This window comes from Solanum verrucosum, unplaced genomic scaffold, assembly GCF_900185275.1.
Source record: "Solanum verrucosum unplaced genomic scaffold, falcon-dt-bn FXZP01000235.1, whole genome shotgun sequence".
Taxonomy (NCBI): Eukaryota; Viridiplantae; Streptophyta; class Magnoliopsida; order Solanales; family Solanaceae; genus Solanum; species Solanum verrucosum.
In genome coordinates, this window is record NW_026019948.1 from 3,473,871 (window position 1) to 3,494,795 (window position 20,925).

Below are 20,925 nucleotides of genomic sequence, written 5' to 3' on the forward strand. Positions count from 1 at the left end.
ATTATATTCATCAATCGATATAAAAGTCTCATACTTCGGCTAGTAAGGATTTTTGTTTTCGACAAGTAGGGTGCATCGTGGATACATTTTTATTTTTTTACTTTTGCTGCAACAAAGGAGATTTTCATTGAACTAGTTAAAATTAAGGACTTAGATAACACATCGGGTTTACATAAGAAAAAGTTCACGTAGAAAAAAGAGATTACACTAATCATTGCATTCACTAATAACGTCTATGAGCCTACCACTTCGGTAGCATTTCATTTCATTTTTTACCCGTCGATATTGAAGCTACCCTATTAACTCCTTTACGGTGCTAATTACTTCCTAGCTAGAATTCACACAACGCAAACATCATGAAATGAGAACTAAGCATAGTCTGACTCCTAGCGCAGTAGCCATAAAATCACACGTTTGTATTACAAGGGACTCAAACTGTTGTTAGCATGAACTTGTATATTGCAAGTTAGAGGTATGGCATGAGTTACCTGCCCTAGGCCCTCTACATGAATTATATGAATCATAAAATTTATGATTTCTTCATTAGCTTGGACAATCAATGATCTCTTGTATTGCCAAACTACTACAAAATTGTAACCTACTTGTACCCCACACATCTTGTCTTGTTTCCTATGTGGGGAAGATTAAATATTGATGAAGTGTGATTTGTCCATAAATGTAATAAAGAGGCAACACACGTCGTCAAGTATGAGAATATCAAAGCCACTAGGTTCCAAAATCCTAATTTTCCCTTTCCTTTGGCTGTCTCATTAAGTCATGCAGAGATACTATAACAAAAACAACTTTTAACGATAATAAATATGCATATTAATAAAGAGTGCTAAAGATCTTACTGACATTAGTTAATTATCATTGGATCCAATGTCGCTATAGACTTTAGGGACATTTATTTTAAAAAATGTTAATTACATTCTAAAAGAATATATTTAACGACAATTAAGCTATTGTCGTTAATTAATTACTGCTAAAAATTATTTTTGGTGTTGTGAGAATCAATTGTAGTCCACACCTATTCTTTCCCACACCTAACATGTTGTACGGCAGGTTGAAAACAAATTGACACATACAAGGAAAAATCTAGCAGGCAAGGTATTACAAAGTGGAATACTTACAATATTTTGTTTTAGTTTTATGATTATTTTACTAGATGTCTTCGTTTTTACGTATGAGAGATTTGAAAAAAATCATTTCGTTGAGTTTTTTAAAAGGTGTGAATAAAAAATGAATATGTGTTTTTTCAAAAAGGCATCAGGAGAAAGGGTGCAATTTGAATAGCAGATCACATTGAATAGGTTATGACTTTTCATAAAAGGCACAATAGCATATGTTTACATTACTCTTTGTTGGCTATAAATACTTATCCGCTTCCTCATATTTTTACTTACGAAAATTCTAATATTCTCTCCTTCTTTCTGCGATATTTTTTACAATATCAAAGTAAGTTCTAAGTGTGATTTAGTTGTTCTTTGAGTTTTCTGTACATTGGAGTTTGAAGTACCGTTACGTTAATTTGATTTATCTTGGGAGAAATAATCCTATACCTAAAATACTAACATTGATTGAATTTCTTAAAGATACACTCTAAATTCAGTGGACTCGAATATAATTATATGTTTCATCTCCATTTCTAGTTCATTTTATTTAGATTTTCATTTCTAGAGCCAACAAAAGAAGGAGATTTTTTTATATGGAAGATGGACAATTGGACATGATTCATTTCTCACAAATAGAGACAAGGACACTAAATGTCAGACAAATTAAATCTTTGTCAGCAAAGTAGTTACAAACCGCCACTTGTGGTGAAATCTTGATTCTGGTGTAATTGGGATTTCTATTTGTAACCTATGTCTTCATCATAAAGACAACAATCTAAACACCACACAAGCAAGGACAACATTTCAATATCAGATTCTCCAAAAATACACTACTTTTGAAGAATCCAACACACCCCGTTGACATTTTTTATCACCCGAAATGAGCATTTACAATAACCTTGAAAGACCATAGACTTGATCAAAATCTGCATAACCTATGCCTGCATTTGGATCCAGAGAAAAACAAGAATAAGAGGCAGAGAAGTAACAAAAGCATTGAAAGGAAACCAATAACTGAAAATATAAATAGTAACCAGAAAAACCAACAAGGATTTTCAGACTTGACTCTTGAGTCCTTCATGAATCTATCCTGTCAATGAAATTAAAATAAAGTTTACAAGAAAGGCCTAAAGTTACACAGAAAGAGACTAGAATATTTGTTCTGAAAGAAAAAAACTACCAACGAGTAGCTGGTTGATCCATATAGCTGCTTACTTCATTCGTCGTTGAATACTTGAAAACTCACTACACAGAATCAAGACACATAAGTTAACTACTAGTAGTAGTAAATAACACAATGTAGGTTCATACAAGATTTCGATGTAATGGTCCAGCTGATGAATGAGTTCTTGAAAAAGCACATGAGACAAAACTAGTTTGAGGCTTTTACTAAGGGTTCGAATCCAAGAACCCTAACCTCTCTGCCAAGACATCTACATCTTCTTCTTCACCATCTTCATTTCCAGACACATCCTCATCGTTAAATAGCTCTTCCCAAAACCCCTCATCAAGTTCTTTATCCGTGTTGCCAAATTGTTCGAGCCCTGCTATCGTGTACTCTTCTTGTTGATCCTTTCTTGCTCTACCAAATCCCTGAATTTCTAATGCAAGTGCTTCAAGTTCAGACACTTGGAATCCGTTAGCCTCTCCGAATTCCAAGGGTTCTGATTTTATGAAATGGCTAGATCCTCCAACATGTAATGTACTAGCACTAGGACCTTGATGATCAATAGGTCGTTGCCTTTTTTTAGTTATATCCTTTTCAATTTCTATTCTCTTCCCTTTTTGATGGATTAACTGCTGGACAAACTCCGGATTTTGCATAGCTCTTGCTAAAAAATTCATCATTTGTTGCTGCTTCCTCTCTGTTCCTTGTAACTTTACCTCCAAAGATCGAATGTAAGCTCGAGTATTCTGTTGATTCTGTCTAAGCTTCACTAGTTCCATCATCAAAACTTGCTTGTCACGCCTCAATCGATCAACTTCTCCATCAAATCCTAATTCGACACAAGGACCGAGACCTTGCTCTGTAGGAGAATTAGGCGTTTTTCGCCTCTTGATGTTCCTTAGAAGATGTTTGCTCCCCTTTAGAAATGCCTCGTTTGCGAATTCCCATCTCTCTGGATCAATCTTTCTAAATCCCTGCAACAATCAAATCCCATCTGCAGCTTAGTATCATCATCTTCCAAATTTTTCCAAGATCCATCTTGGCAAACAATTCTTGAGACTAGCGCATTTTTTTATTTATTTTTGGGTCCGCAGCACGATGAATATTTTAATATGTTATACCAACCAGCAGAACTTGAAGGATTCATCAGAGGAACATCACCAGATCTTAATTCGTCTGAAATTAATAATAAAAAAAACACAATTCTAAAAAGTTAAGTTGCATCCATATATCATCACATTAATACTCCAAGTGGGATGTAATTTATTTTTGAGATTCTCCTTCCTACTAAGAGCCTTGTTCACTTGTGTGTTCACAAAGATTTAGCAATCAGGAGCAAGTAAGTATATATGAACGAAAGTTTCCCACTTGATTTTTGACGCAGTTATATATATACTTACATAAGTATTTAGCTGTCTGACAAAGCTCGAGAAATTGTTGTGTTTGAAGAATCTGGGAAGTAGTGTAGTCGAAAAGGCATGAGGATCCCAGACTACGAAGCTTTGACCTCCTCTGTTCCAAGAAACAACATGATCTATAGTTGAATCATCCACCATTTCATATGTCTTTGTAAGGAATGGTGGTGGACCAATGTCATGAAGCCCTTCCATTGGTTGTGGTGTCGGCGGTGGGGGCTCACCCCCACCAGAACTTGACCCCGGGAACTCCTCTTTAACTGAATACAATTGATTCATCATCAAGAAACAGGGGAAAATATATGTATTTTTAGGAAGAAAAAAGTTTGGATTTTGGAAATGGAAAGTTTCTCTTTGGGGAAAGTAGTTTATGCAGTTAAGAAGTTGAGTTATTTTAGTGAATAAATTGCTTTGGACACCATGGATAAAGAAGCTTTGGAAGTAAGTGCTAAAAGGCTATTAATAGAAAAGAAGAGTCAGCAATTCCACCTATTGAGTTGCTAAGAAATAATAATAATAATAAAAAGATAGTACTAATAAAATATTGTTTAAGTGGAAGGTTCTAGACTTCTAGACATTTGGGGTGTGAGCATCTTCCTCCTATGCAATTTTTTATTTATTATTTTCTCCGTTTCAATTTATGTACGTAGTTTAACTGGACATGAAAATTTAAATAGAAAATTACATTTTATATGTGTGATAGATCTAGTCATCTAACATAGATAAGATATTGATATTATTATTAAATATTTGAGAAAATGTGTTATACTTTTTAAGACAGACTAAAAAGAAAAGTGTGTCACGGATAAGAGAGAATAATATATGTAATCCAATTTTTTAATAATAAGTAGTTTCGAAATTGGAAGGATGAGGAGAAGGTTCTTTATAAGAAAGTTCTGGAACGTAGGTATGGTTGAGGTGTGGTTTGGGTCCACAAGAGTTGCAAGTTGCAAGTTGCAAGAAGTGGTTTTTGAAACAGCAGTTTGGGGCAACTTGATTGGTGGGGTTGTGACTGCCCTATTATTGATTGACATCATTAAAAAAATGAAAACTATATACTATCAAGACGAGAAAAAAAAAACAAGAAAGGGAGTTGGTGGAAACATATCATGCAAAAGGTGATAGAGATTATATTATTTTCACTTTGTTTATTTGGTTAAATTGTTCATAAGTTTTATTTGATTGAGAAATCTTATCTTATTCACAAATTATGTTGGATGAGACACAGTTTTAGGCCCGCTTGACCATGCGATATGAAATCATGATATGATATTATAATATGAAATCATGCAATGAAGTTAGAGTTTTGTTTGAACATGCAATATGAATTTTTTGTGTTTTATATTTTCTCATAAAATAAGAATCTCATAAGTTGTAAAACTATTAAAATAGCCCCAATTGTTTATTCAATCTTATCAAATAACAAAAAATTATAAAATCGCATAATAAATTATTACAAATCTATTTGTTCTTCACTTAATTAACGGTGTCATCTAACTTTAATTGATCAAACTTTAATTCAATAAAAAATATTGAGCATAAATTGTAGTGTACTAGTATTTAATATATCCTCCCACATAGTACGAATAATCTTCTCACATTGAACTTGCATTTTTCGATCATATGACCGAGAAAACGAACCAACATTATTACTTTGAGCCAGTTGTTGGTCAATATCATTCACAACTATAGTTTCATGATAATAGACCATAAATATTTCATCACTCATTTGGTATTCTCGCAAATAATTATGTAACACTGTAAAAGTTGTGACAATTTTCACTTGTGTGTCAATATCATATGGTTCATGCCTTGTTTTACATATGTGCAATTACACATTTTCACTGCATTAATTTCGTGCTAAAATCAAACATATTGGAAGTAATGGTTATCAAACATACATCACCAATTTTGTCCTTTTTCATATTAAATTGCTTTAAACATTTTCATATGTAGACGAAAGAAAAGTTTTTTTATTACGAAAAACCAAAAAAGTATTAATCCCTCCGCTCTTATTTATAATCGCCAAATCAATTCCTATTTTATCATTTATATTCACCAATAAAGCAATAATAAATTTTATGTTGGTGAAAATAATAAATTTTAAAAAGTAATGATGTGATTATTAATTTTATTTACGTATGAAATAAATGGTTAGTAGATATAAATATGAGATTGTTTTAACAAAATATAAACTTGTGGGTCAACTTTTGTATTTAAAAAATCCCAAATCATGATATGAAGTTCCCATAAATGATTTTTGGAGAATATGGTATTCCATCTCATGATATGAGATAGAATCAGCGTGAAATCACATGTCCAAACAATGATTCCATATCGTGATATGGTATCGCATGGCCAAACGCCTACTTTTGATATTATCTTTATTCTACCGATATATCTTGTTAAATTGTTCATAAATTTCATAAATCGATTAATATTGTTTAGTTAAGAGGATGTTTTGAGACTGCTTCCATTTCGCATATTGTTAAGTTTGTCCACAAATTTTACTCAATTGATAAATTTCGTATTTATTGTTCAATTATTTATAAATTTTATTAAACTTTATTTAGATTTTCATTCAAAGTTGTATTTTTTTTTTCAAAAATATTAATTAAACTTGACAGATGCCTTCAATTTGAAGAACAATATTTTTTTAAAATCTCTCTACATGAGAGCTTTCATTCTCGTTCAAATGATGACAATATATAGATAGAGAAGATATCTGATTTGAATCTTGATGATTCAGACATTAATTTAGACTTTATCATGGTAACAAGGATGCCACTGACCCTGAAGAGAAGATTGTTAATCTCTCATGGTCTATGGTTGGTCGTGTTAATCGAAATCTGCTGACTACACTAGAATTGGGGTCTCAAAAGAACTTTTAGAACATGATCTACATTCAATAAATTAAAAGAAGAGTACATGACAATATCAATACAAGTCATTATGTATTGATAGACATTATAGGCCGACTCAAATTAGAAACAAACAACACATAAACCAAACAACACGTAAGTCAAACTTTAGCACAAGACATCAACGGGCAGTATATAAGTATAGTCACCACAAAATCAACCATATCTATAATAGGTCATAGAGTCATTTAATAGCTAATGCATCATGAACTCACACAACATTAGGGGTCTTATGTATGCCTAATAACCATGATCTATAGGGGATTAGCTTCGTTCATGTACCATATCAGCGTGGTTCTACTCTATAGTATCCAATCCACTCATGCACTCAAGCATCATATTTCATATTATCAACTTCAAACATATCCACATACTTATCAACAAGCATTTAGTGTCAAAGTATACGTGAGCTTACGTAAAGTCTAACTCCAATTATACTACGTTAAATATTTATGTAGACATTTTATTATATTTTTTAAATAATTTTGTTATATATATTTAATATAATTAATTATTAATTTATTTGACTAATTAACAAAATAAGTAATTTTTTTAAAAGAAATTTCCGAAATTGGCTGAAGCAGGCACGTTGATGGAGACGGGCATGCTTCAACGTGAAGTCTTGAATTTTAAACTAAAAGTCATAGCTAAAACGGATTCCATAATTTTAAAAAAATTATACACTAATTAAATTAAAGTAGAACAAAAGAAATATTTAAAAAAAAAAACAAAAAATGCCCAAGTAAGCACGTCGATGGAGACGTGCTTGCTTCAGCACAAACGGTCTCTTATATAATAAGATAATTATTCACTAATTAAATTAAAGTAGAACAAAAGAAATAAATTTATTTTTTAAAAAAAAAAAACACGCTGAAGCAGACACGTCTTAAAGTCAAATGCATTTATAAGTTAAAATTAAGATGAATTATCATAAGTTTTAATAGTCTAATTTAGGAGGAGACACGAAAAATAAAATTTGTCCAAAAATGGTAAATACAAAAAAAATCGGATACATGGATTATCATTAAAGAATTAATCCTAGTTAATTTAAATAGTTTAGATACATTCATTTTAACAACTTCTTTAAATTTTCAAGCTAAACTTTTAAATTTCAAGATACTTATAGTTTACATTTTAATACATTAAATGTTAAATGAATAATGTAATTTCTTAAAAGACATAAGAACCCATCAACATGAAGTAGCATAGTTACTACTCTCCTCCGATCCTATTTATATTTACTTGATCCTATTTATATTTACTTGCTTATATTTGACTATATATGTTTTTTAATAAGTAATAAATAAATTGATAATTTTATTTTACTGTTCTTTATAATATTTAAATATCAATACTTAGTACTCAATTATAAAGATGATTAGCTTCATTCATGTACCATATCAGCTCTATAGTATCCAATCCACTCATGCACTCAAGCATCATATTTCATATTATCAAGTTCAAACATATCCACATACTTATCAACATGCATCTAGTGTCAAAGTATACGTGAGTTTAAGTAAAGTCTAACTCCAATTATACTACGTTAAATATTTATATATTTAATATAATTAATTATTAATTTATTTGACTAATTAACAAAAGAAGTAATATTTTTTTTTGAAATAAATTTTCGAAACAGGCTGAAGCAGGCACGTTGACGAAGACGGTGCATGCTTCAGCGTGAAGTCTTAAATTTAAAACTGAAAGTCATATCTAAAACGGATTCCATAATTTTAAAAAAAATTATACACTAATTAAATTAAAGTAGAACAAAAGAAATATTTATAATCGAATATCATACATGGACTAAATTCGATCCCAAATCTCCTATATAAAAAAAATCCACACTTCTTAACCACTCACTCATGTTCTTACTAGCAAAACAAATATTTTTAATATTACGAATAAATAAAAATAGATCGGAAGAGTATCAAAAAAGACATCTAGGACAACTGGCAACAACATTGTAGTATTGGAAAATAGTCATCAACTAGTGAAATTGTTCGCGCTACGCGCGGTATATATAAATTTATTTAATTGATAAAAAATATAAATGCAAGATATACATATGTAAAATATAAAAATCTTGAGGCGTATGGAACTCTCAGGAGTCATCCCTAAGCTGAAAGCAAAGACTTGAAGCGTGCATTGGTTCATCTCCTGCTCTGCATTACCTTCACACAGTATTCAGCTTCAACAACCTTACATGCAATTGCAATATTAATATCTTTATTTTCTCTTCTACATTAAGCTTCCTGTATAGTATAACCTTGTACAATACGTATGTAATATATTTTCTAAATACAATCATGCCTTCGTTATTTTCACATCAATAAAAATTTTGTCACTCACCCCCTAGTTTACGTAATGAGAGACACATTTGGTCTCAAAAGAATTTAGAGAATTTTAGTCCAAGAGATGGCAATCTTAAAATCAAAAGTAGCAATTAGGGGAAGATTACAAATGGAAGAAAAGAATTACATGTCATGTTTAAATAAAATCATAAAAAACTAATATCATATAAATCTATACTATAAAAAAGAAAATGGAAGTCCGCAAATTGATATAACAACTAAATCAAAGTTGTGTTAACGAAAATAAGATGTAGATTTAGTGATCACAATAATGATTTGCGCTTGCAGTCATTTTTTTAAAAAAATATTCGATATTCAAAAGATATTCGTTCATGAAATTATAGATATATGTCCACACATTAGCTAATTTGTATTGCGAAATGTCTTCTAAAGAAGGAGGTTGAATCAATATATCATGCTCCCAACATAGTCCTGAAGAATTTTTTGGTTTGCGGACAATTTATTATAATTCTATCTAAATTTATATCTCAAATAAATAAACTATAAATTTAATTTCAATTTTGATCCTGATATTCTAGCTTAAACTTGTAACAAACGAATGATTTATAACAATTGTCAAATAAGAAAGGAGATTGAGTTCCAAAATTCTCCAACTTTGCACTGATAAGAAAGTCTAATCAAGTATAAAGCTTTACACATTAAAACTAATTTACACATACAAAGAAACATATTAAAACTAAAAAGGAGGAGAAAAAATAATCATAGCTAACAATTCATTAATTACAAAGGTAAAGATAAAAAAAGAAAGAAATGTATATAGATTTCTCGCCACACTAACTTCAGAAATTTATATATCTAAACAAAAGGTTTAACTAACATGCTACTAAGCATAAGAACTACGTTTGTACCAAAAAAAAAGAAGCATAAGAACTACGGACTATAAATTTATTGAAAAGGAGAAAAGAGCTATCCTGAGAATAACGACTAAACATTTTGGATATGTAAATATCAATATTAAATTTATGTCTATAACCTACTTCAAAAACTACCTTGAAATTACTTGTACTTGAATTGTAACAAATTCTGGAAAAAAATTCAAAGAATACGAAAATAATCCACAAGTCCTATTTCACTAAAATAAATGTGTGGAAGTTTTGGTTGAATTTCTGATATTTGAAGAGCTTCTTGGCCCCTTCTCCTTTTTTAAACATAACTCTCAGTCGATTCTTTTGTCAAATACTGATCAAAATCATTCTTCGTCGAGCAAAACCATTCTTTCTTGATCGGAGATTGGCTCGCACAATAAAAATCTAAAAAGGTTAGCAATATGAAGAATGTTGTTATGAATTTGAGTTTTGAATAGTGTTCTTGCAAATTTCTGATTTTCAAAATATATATATACACAATTAAATACTACTCACTCTTAATTAAAAAAATGGACAATTAAATATTACTATTTAATACAATAAATCACTATTAGGCCAAGACAAAATAAAACGGTAGAAGGTGATAACTAAGCACGTAATGTTTTAATTGGATTTGGGAGAAGGCCAAAAGACATGTCATAACTGGGTTGTTACAAAGAAGAAGGCAAAGGGTTGTTATAACTTATGATGTACCACTTTAAATTAAGCAATAAATATGTGGTAATTACTTTCAATTAGATGGTAAAAATAATTATTTTATTTGATAGGAAAAACATAAAAAAAGAAATATTTTAAGAAAGAAGAAAATAGATAAATAGATTTCTTGGCCTTAGAGAGCGTCACATCAGCATGTTTGATATCCAGCTTTATATATATATAGATTTGTTGATTCGTTTGTATTTTTATTATTATCTTTTTGTGGTTCACTGCGTGGCAAAATTGGAATTCATTATCGTACTATAATAGTATTAAAATTTGCCTCGTTACAGTGGGTTTAATAATGTATTAAAATTTTATTCTGACACCATCTAGGCACAAATGCGTAAGGCGTTGATCAAAAAGATTTATTTTTTTAGAGTAACTTACTTTATTTTTAAAAATTTATGTTTGATCATGAAAATTTCAAATTTGAAAAATAATACCTACTCTTGTTGCCTAGCATTTTTTCATTATATTAAATTATTATTCTTAATCTAAAATAATGTGATGCCATCAATAGTTGATTTATTAGATTTTCTTGATTGATTTTGCAGACCTATCAAAGACTGCTCACTTACAAATAGATCTAAGCCTGTTTTAATGGACTAATGACAACCTTACTTTAAAATCTAAAAGACGATACGGGCTCATCCCACAAACTACTACAAATAAAGACTACAATTTATTTTGCAACTCACTTTCATTTGTAAAATTATATTTTAATAGTTTAAACATAAACATTGTTTCAAGTTTTTACAAAACTGTAATTAAATATAATTTTATTTCCATAAATTTTAAATAAAATAAAAATTATTTAAAATTTATGGTCAAAACACCTACTACTTTAAAAAAATCATGACCCCAAAATTTAAATGGTGCATATCTAGTCCCACTCAACTGAACATAGTACTAATATTATATTATATATATTGTACCAATGTTGGAATATAATACTAATAATAGTATAAGATTAATTTAATAACATTAAAAAAATGGCTAATTTGACGGTATAGATAAACACCAACTCTAGTAGGACCACGAGCACGAAGAACAAGTATGATATATTAAAAAAAATATACATATTTAGTAGTTTCTAATTGTTGTCCTAGTATGTTCTAGAGTTTTCCAGACGTTAAAATTTTTAATTATTTAGTTTTTTAATTTTTTAAATTTTCAGAAATTGCAGAGGGTATGGTATACTGTTAAAAGAATATTTATTTTTATAATATATAGTGGAGAATAAAATATTTTGATGACTTGTTACAAGAAGAGCTCCACCAAGTGCCAACTGCCAACTGCCAACTGCCAAATATAAATTTCGGCTCCTCGATTTATGCTAAAGGATAAAGGCGTAACCATCGGCGGCAAGATATTTTTAATCCGTTGATCTTCCCTTATTTGATTTGACATGAAAATTAAAATTATTTTAAAAAAAACATCGTCTAAAATAAGTTAGGGATGTGTGGATGTGCAAAAATTGCACGGATCAATAAATCAAATCAAAATAAATGATATTGCTTTATTGCTATCGGATTATTAATGGTCTTATAAAATAAATTATCGGGTTATCGGTTCAATTTTGATTTTTAAACATAGGTTAAATCAATAACTCATTAAGACGGTAATAATTTTCTACTTTACCCTTGCATACCTTGCTAGTTACTGTATTTGCCTTTTCCCATCGTGCTAAATTATTGGAATAATCATATTTATTTCAGTAATTTTTCCTTTTTTTCATTGGTTAAACTGAAACCCGAACTGTTAAGGACGACAAATCAATAAACTGAAGACTGATAAAAAAGTATCTTGTTGATTTAGTTATAGGTTAAGCATATTTAAAAATCAAACCGATATACTGAATCAATAATATATAAAATTGAACCGTACTAATCGATACACATCCCCATATATAAATGTGTGTTACTATAAATAATTTTTTAAGAGTAAAATGAATATTTTAAAATAAAATTATTACTAGTATGAAAATATTTCTTTTTTTGAGACTAACTTATAATTGATATACTCATGTACGAGTATTCAATAAGTATATAATGCTGAACGTAGCAAGATTAATTAATTTTTTCGATGTGTTATGTCTAGATCGAGAGTCACTCTAAAATCTAAATGTGATGCGAACTGATCACACCACATATGATGATAACACTTTGTAAGATAATTTTGCGTATAATATATATATATATATATATATATGTGTGTGTGTGTGTGTGTGTACACTTTATTTGAAAGAACAATTTTTATTTTTATTTTGGCCATGGTGCCCCAACTATATATGATAGCCTTAATTACTCTACATGAATGCCAAATTAGAGTTGAAATATAATTTTATTTATTAACAAAATTTAACATATAATATATTTACATAAAAAAAACTTTAACCTATTTATACGTTATAATTTGCCAACGAGAGGGTGACAATTCACTCCCCTTGAGTAAGGATAACTTTGTTATATTACTATTTATTAAGAAAAATCCAATCACACACCAAAAATAAAAGGTACAAATTAAAGTCCTCTAGCTTTACATATTTTTGTGAAAATCTAATATTGAAAACTCTCTTCTTTTATGTGCTTAGTATATATAATATTGTACTCTGCATGGAATTGAGAAATTGTCACGGTTTAATTAGAGTGGAAATTTGATTTGTTTTGAGCAGTGTTTTAAAAGGTGGGGACGTGACGTGAGACGTTTTATGCAATAAAGGGCGAGACGTAAGTCCCGAGACACAGGTGTAAGTCTTATGGATCTACGGGGTGTAGTCTTATGTATATTCAATTTTATAATTTTATTACTAAAAAAAAAATTAAAGTAAAACTTTCAATTATTTTACAAATAAATTTTATTAAATAACCTATAATACATATATAAAAAAACATGATTTTTATTTGAGAAAGATACTAATCACCAATAATGAAGAAAAAAAGTATTACCATTACTATATGAGAAATATCATTACACCAATTATAAAAATATTATTTAAAGCAAAAAAATTCAAAAATAATTTAAGAAAAACTCCCAATGCATACGTTTTTAAGCCCAGGCGTACGTTTTTAAGCTTGGAGCTTATACCCCAAATTTTAGGACTTACACCCTATGGATCTAAGCCTTACATTTGCGCCCCGATGCGTTTTTGATGCATCCCGCTCCTAGACTCACCCCAAAAAACATTTTTGAAAACACTGATTTAAAACATTCAGAAACGTCTTGTTTTTGCTAATATAATAGAAACATGTAAAGTTGACTTTTGTTATAAAATAACTAGCTTAACAAACTGAATTAAATAGGAAGAACAATGAGAACAAAACTTAAAGTAGCACTTAAAGTAGATGAGTAAAAGAGAGAATTGTATGAAATGCACTTTCTTTCTCATTTAAGAAAAGCTATTTATAGCCGAATTTGTTGAACAAATTTAGTACCTAGGCCATCAAGGAGTAATGTGATTGGACCAAAAGTAGCCTACCAAAGAGTGAATTCTATTCACATGAATATTCATCCTTTATTTTAAACGCTCCTTTTTAGATGTCCATGTAAAAGAATAGTCCTAGTGAAAGAATAAATATATACATAGTCATTTCTAATACGCATTGCTTGCTGCCTCATTAAAAATCTTACCAGAAAAATTCAGTGGGAAAAAAATTTGGTTAATGAAAAAAGAGTACACCGCGTATTTTACTTCCCCTGATAAGGACCACGATTCAAATGGTTTAGTCTTCACATTCCAATGTTGTCTACCATCTTCTCAAGAGTTGAAGCTGGTAATGATTTGGTGAATAAACCCGCTGGATGATCTCTTGAACAAATTTGTTGTACATCAATATCACCATTCTTTTGGAGATATGTGAAGGATAATTTTGGTGAAATATGTTTAGTTCTATCTCCTTTTATGAAGACTCCTCTTAATTGGACTATGCATGCAACATTGTCTTCAAAGAGGATTGTGGGTACCTTGACATCACACTTCAAACCACATCTTTCCTTGATGAAATGTATTATTGACCTCAACCATCCATATTCTCCACTTGCTTCATGAATAACTACTATCTCAGCATGATTTGAAGAACTAACGACAATGGAGTGCTTCATAGATCTCCATGATATAACAATACCTCCGTATGTGAACAAATAGCTTGTTTGAGATCGAGCTTTATGTGGGTCAGATAAATAACCTGCATCTGCATGACCAATAATATCTGCACTATCTTTGTTAGTATAAAATAAACTAATATTACTGGTCCCCTTTAGATATCACAATATATGTTTAAATTCATTTCAATGTCTTCGTGTAGGGAAAGAACTATACCTTACTAAAAAAATTAACAGAAAATGTTATGTCAGCTCTCATAGCATTAGCAAGATACATAAGTGCACCAATTGCACTAAGATATGGTACTTCAGGTCCAAGAGGTTCCTCATTCTCTTCTTGAGGTCGAAATGGATCTTTACTCACTACAACTATGTAGCTTCCTATTCCCATCGTTATGGATAAGTAAATGGGGAAGAAATTTGGGCCAGAAAAATTCTGAGTAGTAACTTGGAAATTTTCAGCGTAGGCCAGACTTGGACGAAATCTGAGTTAGATAAGGTCTAGGATAATCTGGTAATGGATATGGGATTAGATTATGAATTTAATCATTTGTGTGGATAGCCAAGATGATAATGAGTCTGTATGGTATTACAAAATCAAATTCGGGCGGGTAGAACATTCGTAATTGATCTTAGCGTGAAATAGTGGTTTTAGAATATCAAGGTTTGAGGGTGTGTTGTAAATGGGGACTTGAAACACAAATTTTGAGTCTCTGTCTTCGTGCAAACCGCCACGACAAGATCATTCCTGCTATGGCGGGCCAGTCGCGAGTAAAAATAGAGAAAGTCCCAAAAACGTTATTTTTCTGCAAACTTCGTTCTTGGAAAGCAAAAGGGCGACCTAGGGCTATTTCTTCTTGTTTTTCACTAATTATCCCGCTAAAGGTAAGTCAATTACTCCCCTAATTCTTAAATTGATTCTTAGAACTTAGAATCCTTGCTATTTAACCTTGGGGAGGGTTTTGGCTAATTTAATGGTGGAAAAAGCCCTAGTTGGGTGTTAGAATCATGGAATCATCCAAGGGTTAGTATTTGGATATAATCCGAGTAAACTAGGCCACTATTATTGATCCTTTGCATTAATTACTTGTTTTAGACCAAGAACAAGCTAAGAGACTCTGGAAAGGAAAAGCTCATGTTCCTTAAGAGTGTTTAGGCTTGGTTTCAAGGTACGTAATGATTTGATTTTCCGTCTGTGTTATATATGTCTGCTAACTGCTCCATTGTAATCATGCATGTAGGTGAATAAAGAAAGATGAAATGACTCTAGTGAAATGACTATTTGTGATTCTGTAGCATGCAATGAACCGTTACTTGATTGTACGACTCAAATGTGTAAATCATTCATTGTGGTGTTGATTATGTTGGTGGTTGTGGTTGATTGGATCGAGTGTCATGTTCTGACACATGATTGAATCGGGTGTTACGTTCCAACACATATTGGATCGGGTGTCACGTTCCGACACACTAAAAGTTTGAGTGTGGGTTCCATGGGAGAACCATCATTGACTGTTGCATTTGAGATTTGATATTGTGAAACTGATATATTGAGCATGAACTAGTAAATTGTTATTCTTTCTGTATATGTGTGGTTTAATATGTTGTAGTTACTTGTGTATGTCTCATTTACTGGAATAGTCACACGATTCTACCAGTACACCATTGGTTTGTGTACTGATACTGCACTTTCTCTTTCTTTGTTGAGTACATGACATCTTTAGACGGCTGTTGAGAGACCTCAACTAGGAGATCACTAACTTGTCGAGTTCAAGGGTGAGCCAGTTCCTTCAGGCTACCATGGATTATATTCATCTAGGATCTTAGTCCATTTCCTTCGGGCTTAGACCTTTCAGAATCTTTACTTTATGTTTAGTTATTATGGGGTTGTATCCCCTTATCTTAGACTGTTTAGTTAGAAATTGTGGTACAATGACTTTTAGGTTCTAGGGGTTGAATTTCCATTTGTTTATGTTTGTTTTTGAAAACTTACTGAGTTTATGGGAACTCTGATTTTGAATTAATTATTTAAACCTGTTTCCACATCTTTAAATGCCCGTCTTACGGTTAGTATTGTTTAGTTGGGTTGTAGTAATGATTCTTCCACCAGAGGGTTAGTGTGGGTGCCAATCACAGCGGTTTGGTTCTTTGAGTTTTATGTACATTGGAGTTTGAAGTATCGTTACGTTAATGTGATTTATCTTGGGAGAAAATAATCCTATACCTCCAATACTAACATGGATTGAGTTTCTTAAGAATACACTCTAAATTCAGTGGACTCGAATATAATTATATGTTTCATCTCCATTTCTAGTTTATTTTATTTAAATTTTCATTCCTAAAGCCAACAAAAGAAGGAGATTTTTTTTATATGGAACATGGACAATTGGACATGATTCATTTCTCACAAATAGAGACAAGGACACTAAATGGCAAACAAATTAAATCTTTGTCAGCAAAGTAGTTACAAATAGAAATCCCAATTACACCAGAATCATAAAGACAACAATCTAAACACCACACAAGCAAGGACAACATTTCAATATTACTTTGATGCCGCACCCGTGTTAGATTCTCCAAAAATACATTACTTTTGAAGAATCCAACACACACCCGTTGACATCTTTTATTACCCGAAATGAGCATTTACAATAACCTTGAAAGACCATAGACTTGATCAAAATCTGCATAACCTATGCCTGCATTTGGATCCAGAGAAAAAAAACAAGAATAAGAGGCAGAGATGTAACAAAGGCATTGAAAGGAAACCAATAACTGAGAACATAAATAGTAACCAGAAAAACCAAGAAGGGATTTTCAGACTTGACTCTTGAGTCCTTCATGAATCTATCCTGTCAATGAAATTAAAATAAAGTTTACAAGAAAGGCCTAAAGTTACACAGAAAGAGACTAGAATATTTGTTCCGAAAGACAAAAACTACCAACGAGTAGCTGGTTGATCCATATAGCTGCTTTCTTCATTCGTCGTTGAAAACTTGAAAACTCACTACACAGAATCAAGACACATAAGTTAACTAGTAGTCGTAGTAGTAAATAACACAATGTAAGTTCATACAAGATTTCGATGTAATGGTCCAGCTGATGAATGAGTTCTTGAAAAAGCACATGAGACAAAACTAGTTTTAGGGCTTTTACTAAGGTCTCGAATCCAAGAACCCTAACCTCTCTGCCAAGACATCTACATCTTCCTCTTCACCGTCTTCATTTCCAGACACGTCCTCATCGTTAAATAGCTCTTCCCAAAACCCCTCATCAAGTTCTTTATCTGTGTTGCCAAATTGTTCAAGCCCTTCTATCGTATACTCTTCTTGTTGATCTTTTCTTGCTCTACCAAATCCCTGCATTTCTAATGCAAGTGCTTCAAGTTCAGACACTTGGAATCCGTTAGCCTCTCCGAATTCCAAGGGTTCTGATTTGATGTAATGGCTAGATCCTCCAACATGTAATGTACTACCAGGACCTTGATGATCAATAGGTCGTCGCCTTTTCTTAGTTATATCCTCTTCAATTTCTATTCTCTTCCCTTTTTGATGGATTAACTGCTGGACAAACTCCGGATTTTGCATAGCTCTTGCTAAAAAATTCATCATTTGTTGCTGTTTCCTCTCTGTTCCTTGTAATTTTACCTTCAAAGATCGAAGGTAAGCTCGAGTATTCTGTTGATTCTGTCTAAGCTTCACTAGTTCCATCATCAATACTTGCTTGTCATGCCTCAATCGATCAACTTCTCCATAAAATCCAAATCTTCCCAATTCGACACAAGGACCGAGACCTTGCTCTGTAGGAGAATTAGGCGTTTTTCGCCTCTTGATGTTCCTTAGAAGATGTTTGCTCCCCTTTAGAAATGCCTCGTTTGCGAATTCCCATCTCTCTGGATCAATCTTTCTAAATCCCTGCAACAATCAAATCCCATCTACAGCTTAGTATCATCATCTTCCAAATTTTTCCAAGATCCATCTTAGCAAACAATTCTTGAGACTAGTGCATTTTTTTTTTTTTTTTGGTCCGCTGCACGATGAATATTTTAATATGTTACACCAACCACCAGAACTTGAAGGATTCATCAGAGGAACATCACCACATCTTAATTCGTCTGAAATTAATAAATAAAAAAAAAAACACAATTCTGAAAAGTTAAGTTGCATCCATTTATCATTTCATTAATACTCCAAATGGGATTTTATTTATTTTTGAGATTCTCCTTCCTACTAATAGCCTTGTTCACTTGTGTGTTCACAAAGATTTAGCAATCAGGAGCAAGTAAGTATATATGAACGAAAGTTTTCCCACTTGAAAAAAATATGTAATAGAGGAGTTCATTGATTTTTGACGCAGTTATATATATACTTACATAAGTATTTAGCTGTCTGACAAAGCTTGAGAAATTGTTGTGTTTGAAGAATCTGGGAAGTAGTGTAGATGAAAAGGAATGAGGATCCCAGACTACGAAGCTTTGACCTCCTCTGTTCCAAGAAACAACATGATCTATAGTTGAATCATCCACCATTTCATATGTCTTTGTGAGGAATGGTGGTGGACCAATGTCATGAAGCCCTTCCATTGGTTGTGGTGTCAGTGGTGGGGGCTCACCCCCACCAGCACTTGACCCCGGGAACTCCTCTTTAACAGAATACAATTGATTCATCATCAAGAAACAGGGGAAAATATATGTATTTTTAGGAAGAAAAAAGTTTGGATTTTGGAATTGGAAAGTTTCTCTTTGAGTAAGGTAGTTTATGCAGTTAAGAGGTTGAGTTATTTTAGTGAATAAATTGCTCTGAACACCATGGATAAAGAAGCTTTGGAAGTAAGTGCTAAAAGGCTATTAATAGAAAAGAAGAGTCAGCAATTCCACCTATTGAGTTGCTAAGAAATAATAATAATAAAAAAAGATAGTACTAATAAAATATTGTTTAAGTGGAACGTTCTAGACTTCTAGACATTTGGGGTGTGAGCATCTTCCTCCTATGCAATTTTTTAATAATAAGTAGTTTCGAAATTGGAAGGAAGAGAAGGTTCTTTATAAGAAAGTTCTGGAACTTAGGTATGGTTGAGGTGTGGTTTGGGCCCACAAGAGTTGCAAGTTGCTTGCAAGTTGCAAGAAGTGGTTTTTGAAACAGCAGTTTGGGGCAACTTGATTGGTGGGATTGTGACTGCCCTATTATTGATTGACATCATTAAAAAAAATGAAAACTATATACTATCAAGACAAGAAAAAAAAAACAAGAAAGGGGGTTGGTGGAAAAATATCATGCAAAAGGTGATAGAGATTATATTATTTTCATTTTGTTTATTTGGTTAAATTGTTCATAAGTTTTATTGATTTAGAAATCTTATTTTATTTACAAATTATGTTGGATGAGACATAGTTTTAATATTATCTTTATTCTACCTATATATCATGTTAAATTGTTCATAAATTTTATAAATCGATTAATATTGTTAAGAGCATGTTGTGAGAGTAGTACTTCCATTTCACATATTGTTAAGGTGTCCACAAATTTTACTAAATTAACAAATTCTGTATTTTTTGTTCAATTATTTACAAATTTTATTAAACTTTAATTATATTTTCATTCAAGGTTTGTATTTATTTCAAAAATATTAATTAAACTTGAAAGATGCCTTCAATTTGAAGAACATTATTTTTTTTTAAAAAAAATCTCTCTACGCGAGAGCTTTCATTCTCGTTGAAATGATGACAATATACAGATAGAGAAGATATTCAGACATTAATTTAGACTATCATGGTAACAACGATGCCACTGACCCCGAAGAGAAGATTGTTAATCTCTCATGGTCTGTGATAGATCGTGTTAATCGAAATCTGTTGATTACGCTAGAATTGGAGTCTTGAAAGAACTTCTAGAACACGATTTGCATTCAATAAAAGAAGAGTACAAGGTAGTATCAATACAAATCATTATGTATTGGTATATATTATTGGCAGACTCTAATTAGAAACAAGCAACACGTAAGACAAACAACAAGTAATTAAATAAGATTTTTGCACAGAGCATCAACTCACAGTAGACAAGTATAATCACCACAAAATTAACCATATCTATAATAGGTCATAGAGTCATTTAATAGCTAATGCATCATGAACTCACATTAATAAATAAGGGTATATTTGGCCTAATGGTAAAATAAGAACAACATATTACATTAATTATTGACAGATGCCATAATTGACCCGATTTCCAAAATTTAGTGGCATATATAAACTTTTTCGCGCATTATA

General features: G+C 31.4%; 2 protein-coding genes and 1 long non-coding RNA gene across 9 annotated transcripts; 1 reads left to right on the forward strand and 2 right to left on the reverse strand.

Moving 5' to 3' along the window:
- Window positions 1-1,969: 1,969 nt before the first annotated feature.
- On the reverse strand, window positions 1,970-19,441 carry LOC125813267 (heat stress transcription factor A-7a-like). Of its 7 annotated transcripts, none has more exons than XM_049492794.1 (5): window positions 19,033-19,387; window positions 17,844-18,574; window positions 17,603-17,667; window positions 2,163-2,205; window positions 1,970-2,056 (listed from the first exon to the last, which is right to left on the reverse strand). In XM_049492794.1, the coding sequence occupies exons 1-4, from the start codon at window positions 19,327-19,329 to the stop codon at window positions 2,201-2,203; spliced, it is 1,098 nt and encodes a 365-aa protein (XP_049348751.1). In that variant the 5' UTR covers window positions 19,330-19,387; the 3' UTR covers window positions 1,970-2,056; window positions 2,163-2,200. The 7 variants fall into 7 exon arrangements, 6 of the variants coding, with proteins under 6 accessions (XP_049348751.1, XP_049348732.1, XP_049348716.1 ...); XM_049492775.1 differs by having other exon boundaries at window positions 1,971-2,056; window positions 2,163-2,200; XR_007442057.1 differs by lacking the exons at window positions 1,970-2,056; window positions 2,163-2,205 and adding exons at window positions 17,276-17,359; window positions 17,456-17,512.
- LOC125813308 (heat stress transcription factor A-7a-like) lies at window positions 2,008-4,109 on the reverse strand. The gene is made up of 5 exons (XM_049492805.1): window positions 3,684-4,109; window positions 2,533-3,257; window positions 2,296-2,360; window positions 2,150-2,205; window positions 2,008-2,056 (listed from the first exon to the last, which is right to left on the reverse strand). The coding sequence occupies exons 1-3, from the start codon at window positions 3,978-3,980 to the stop codon at window positions 2,327-2,329; spliced, it is 1,056 nt and encodes a 351-aa protein (XP_049348762.1). The 5' UTR covers window positions 3,981-4,109; the 3' UTR covers window positions 2,008-2,056; window positions 2,150-2,205; window positions 2,296-2,326.
- Window positions 2,849-18,461, forward strand: LOC125813356 (uncharacterized). Its single transcript, XR_007442061.1, has 2 exons — window positions 2,849-3,014; window positions 18,323-18,461. It is a non-coding gene; the product is annotated as an uncharacterized LOC125813356 (long non-coding RNA).
- Window positions 19,442-20,925: the final 1,484 nt, after the last annotated feature.

What these genes read in the sequence shown, in the direction of transcription:
- LOC125813267 (XM_049492759.1), bottom strand. Translation starts at nt 19,329, where the DNA reads ATGATGAATCAATTGTATTCTGTTAAAGAGGAGTTCCCGGGGTCAAGT. An exon ending in GTAGATGTCTTGGCAGAGAG is followed by an intron (nt 17,668 to 17,843) that starts GTTAGGGTTCTT and finishes GATTCTGTGTAG; the next exon opens with TGAGTTTTCAAGTTTTCAAC. An exon ending in TATGGATCAACCAGCTACTC is followed by an intron (nt 17,513 to 17,606) that starts GTTGGTAGTTTT and finishes TTTCATTGACAG; the next exon opens with GATAGATTCATGAAGGACTC.
- LOC125813308 (XM_049492805.1), bottom strand. Translation starts at nt 3,980, where the DNA reads ATGATGAATCAATTGTATTCAGTTAAAGAGGAGTTCCCGGGGTCAAGT. An exon ending in TCAGACAGCTAAATACTTAT is followed by an intron (nt 3,258 to 3,683) that starts GTAAGTATATAT and finishes TGATTGTTGCAG; the next exon opens with GGATTTAGAAAGATTGATCC. An exon ending in GTAGATGTCTTGGCAGAGAG is followed by an intron (nt 2,361 to 2,532) that starts GTTAGGGTTCTT and finishes GATTCTGTGTAG; the next exon opens with TGAGTTTTCAAGTATTCAAC.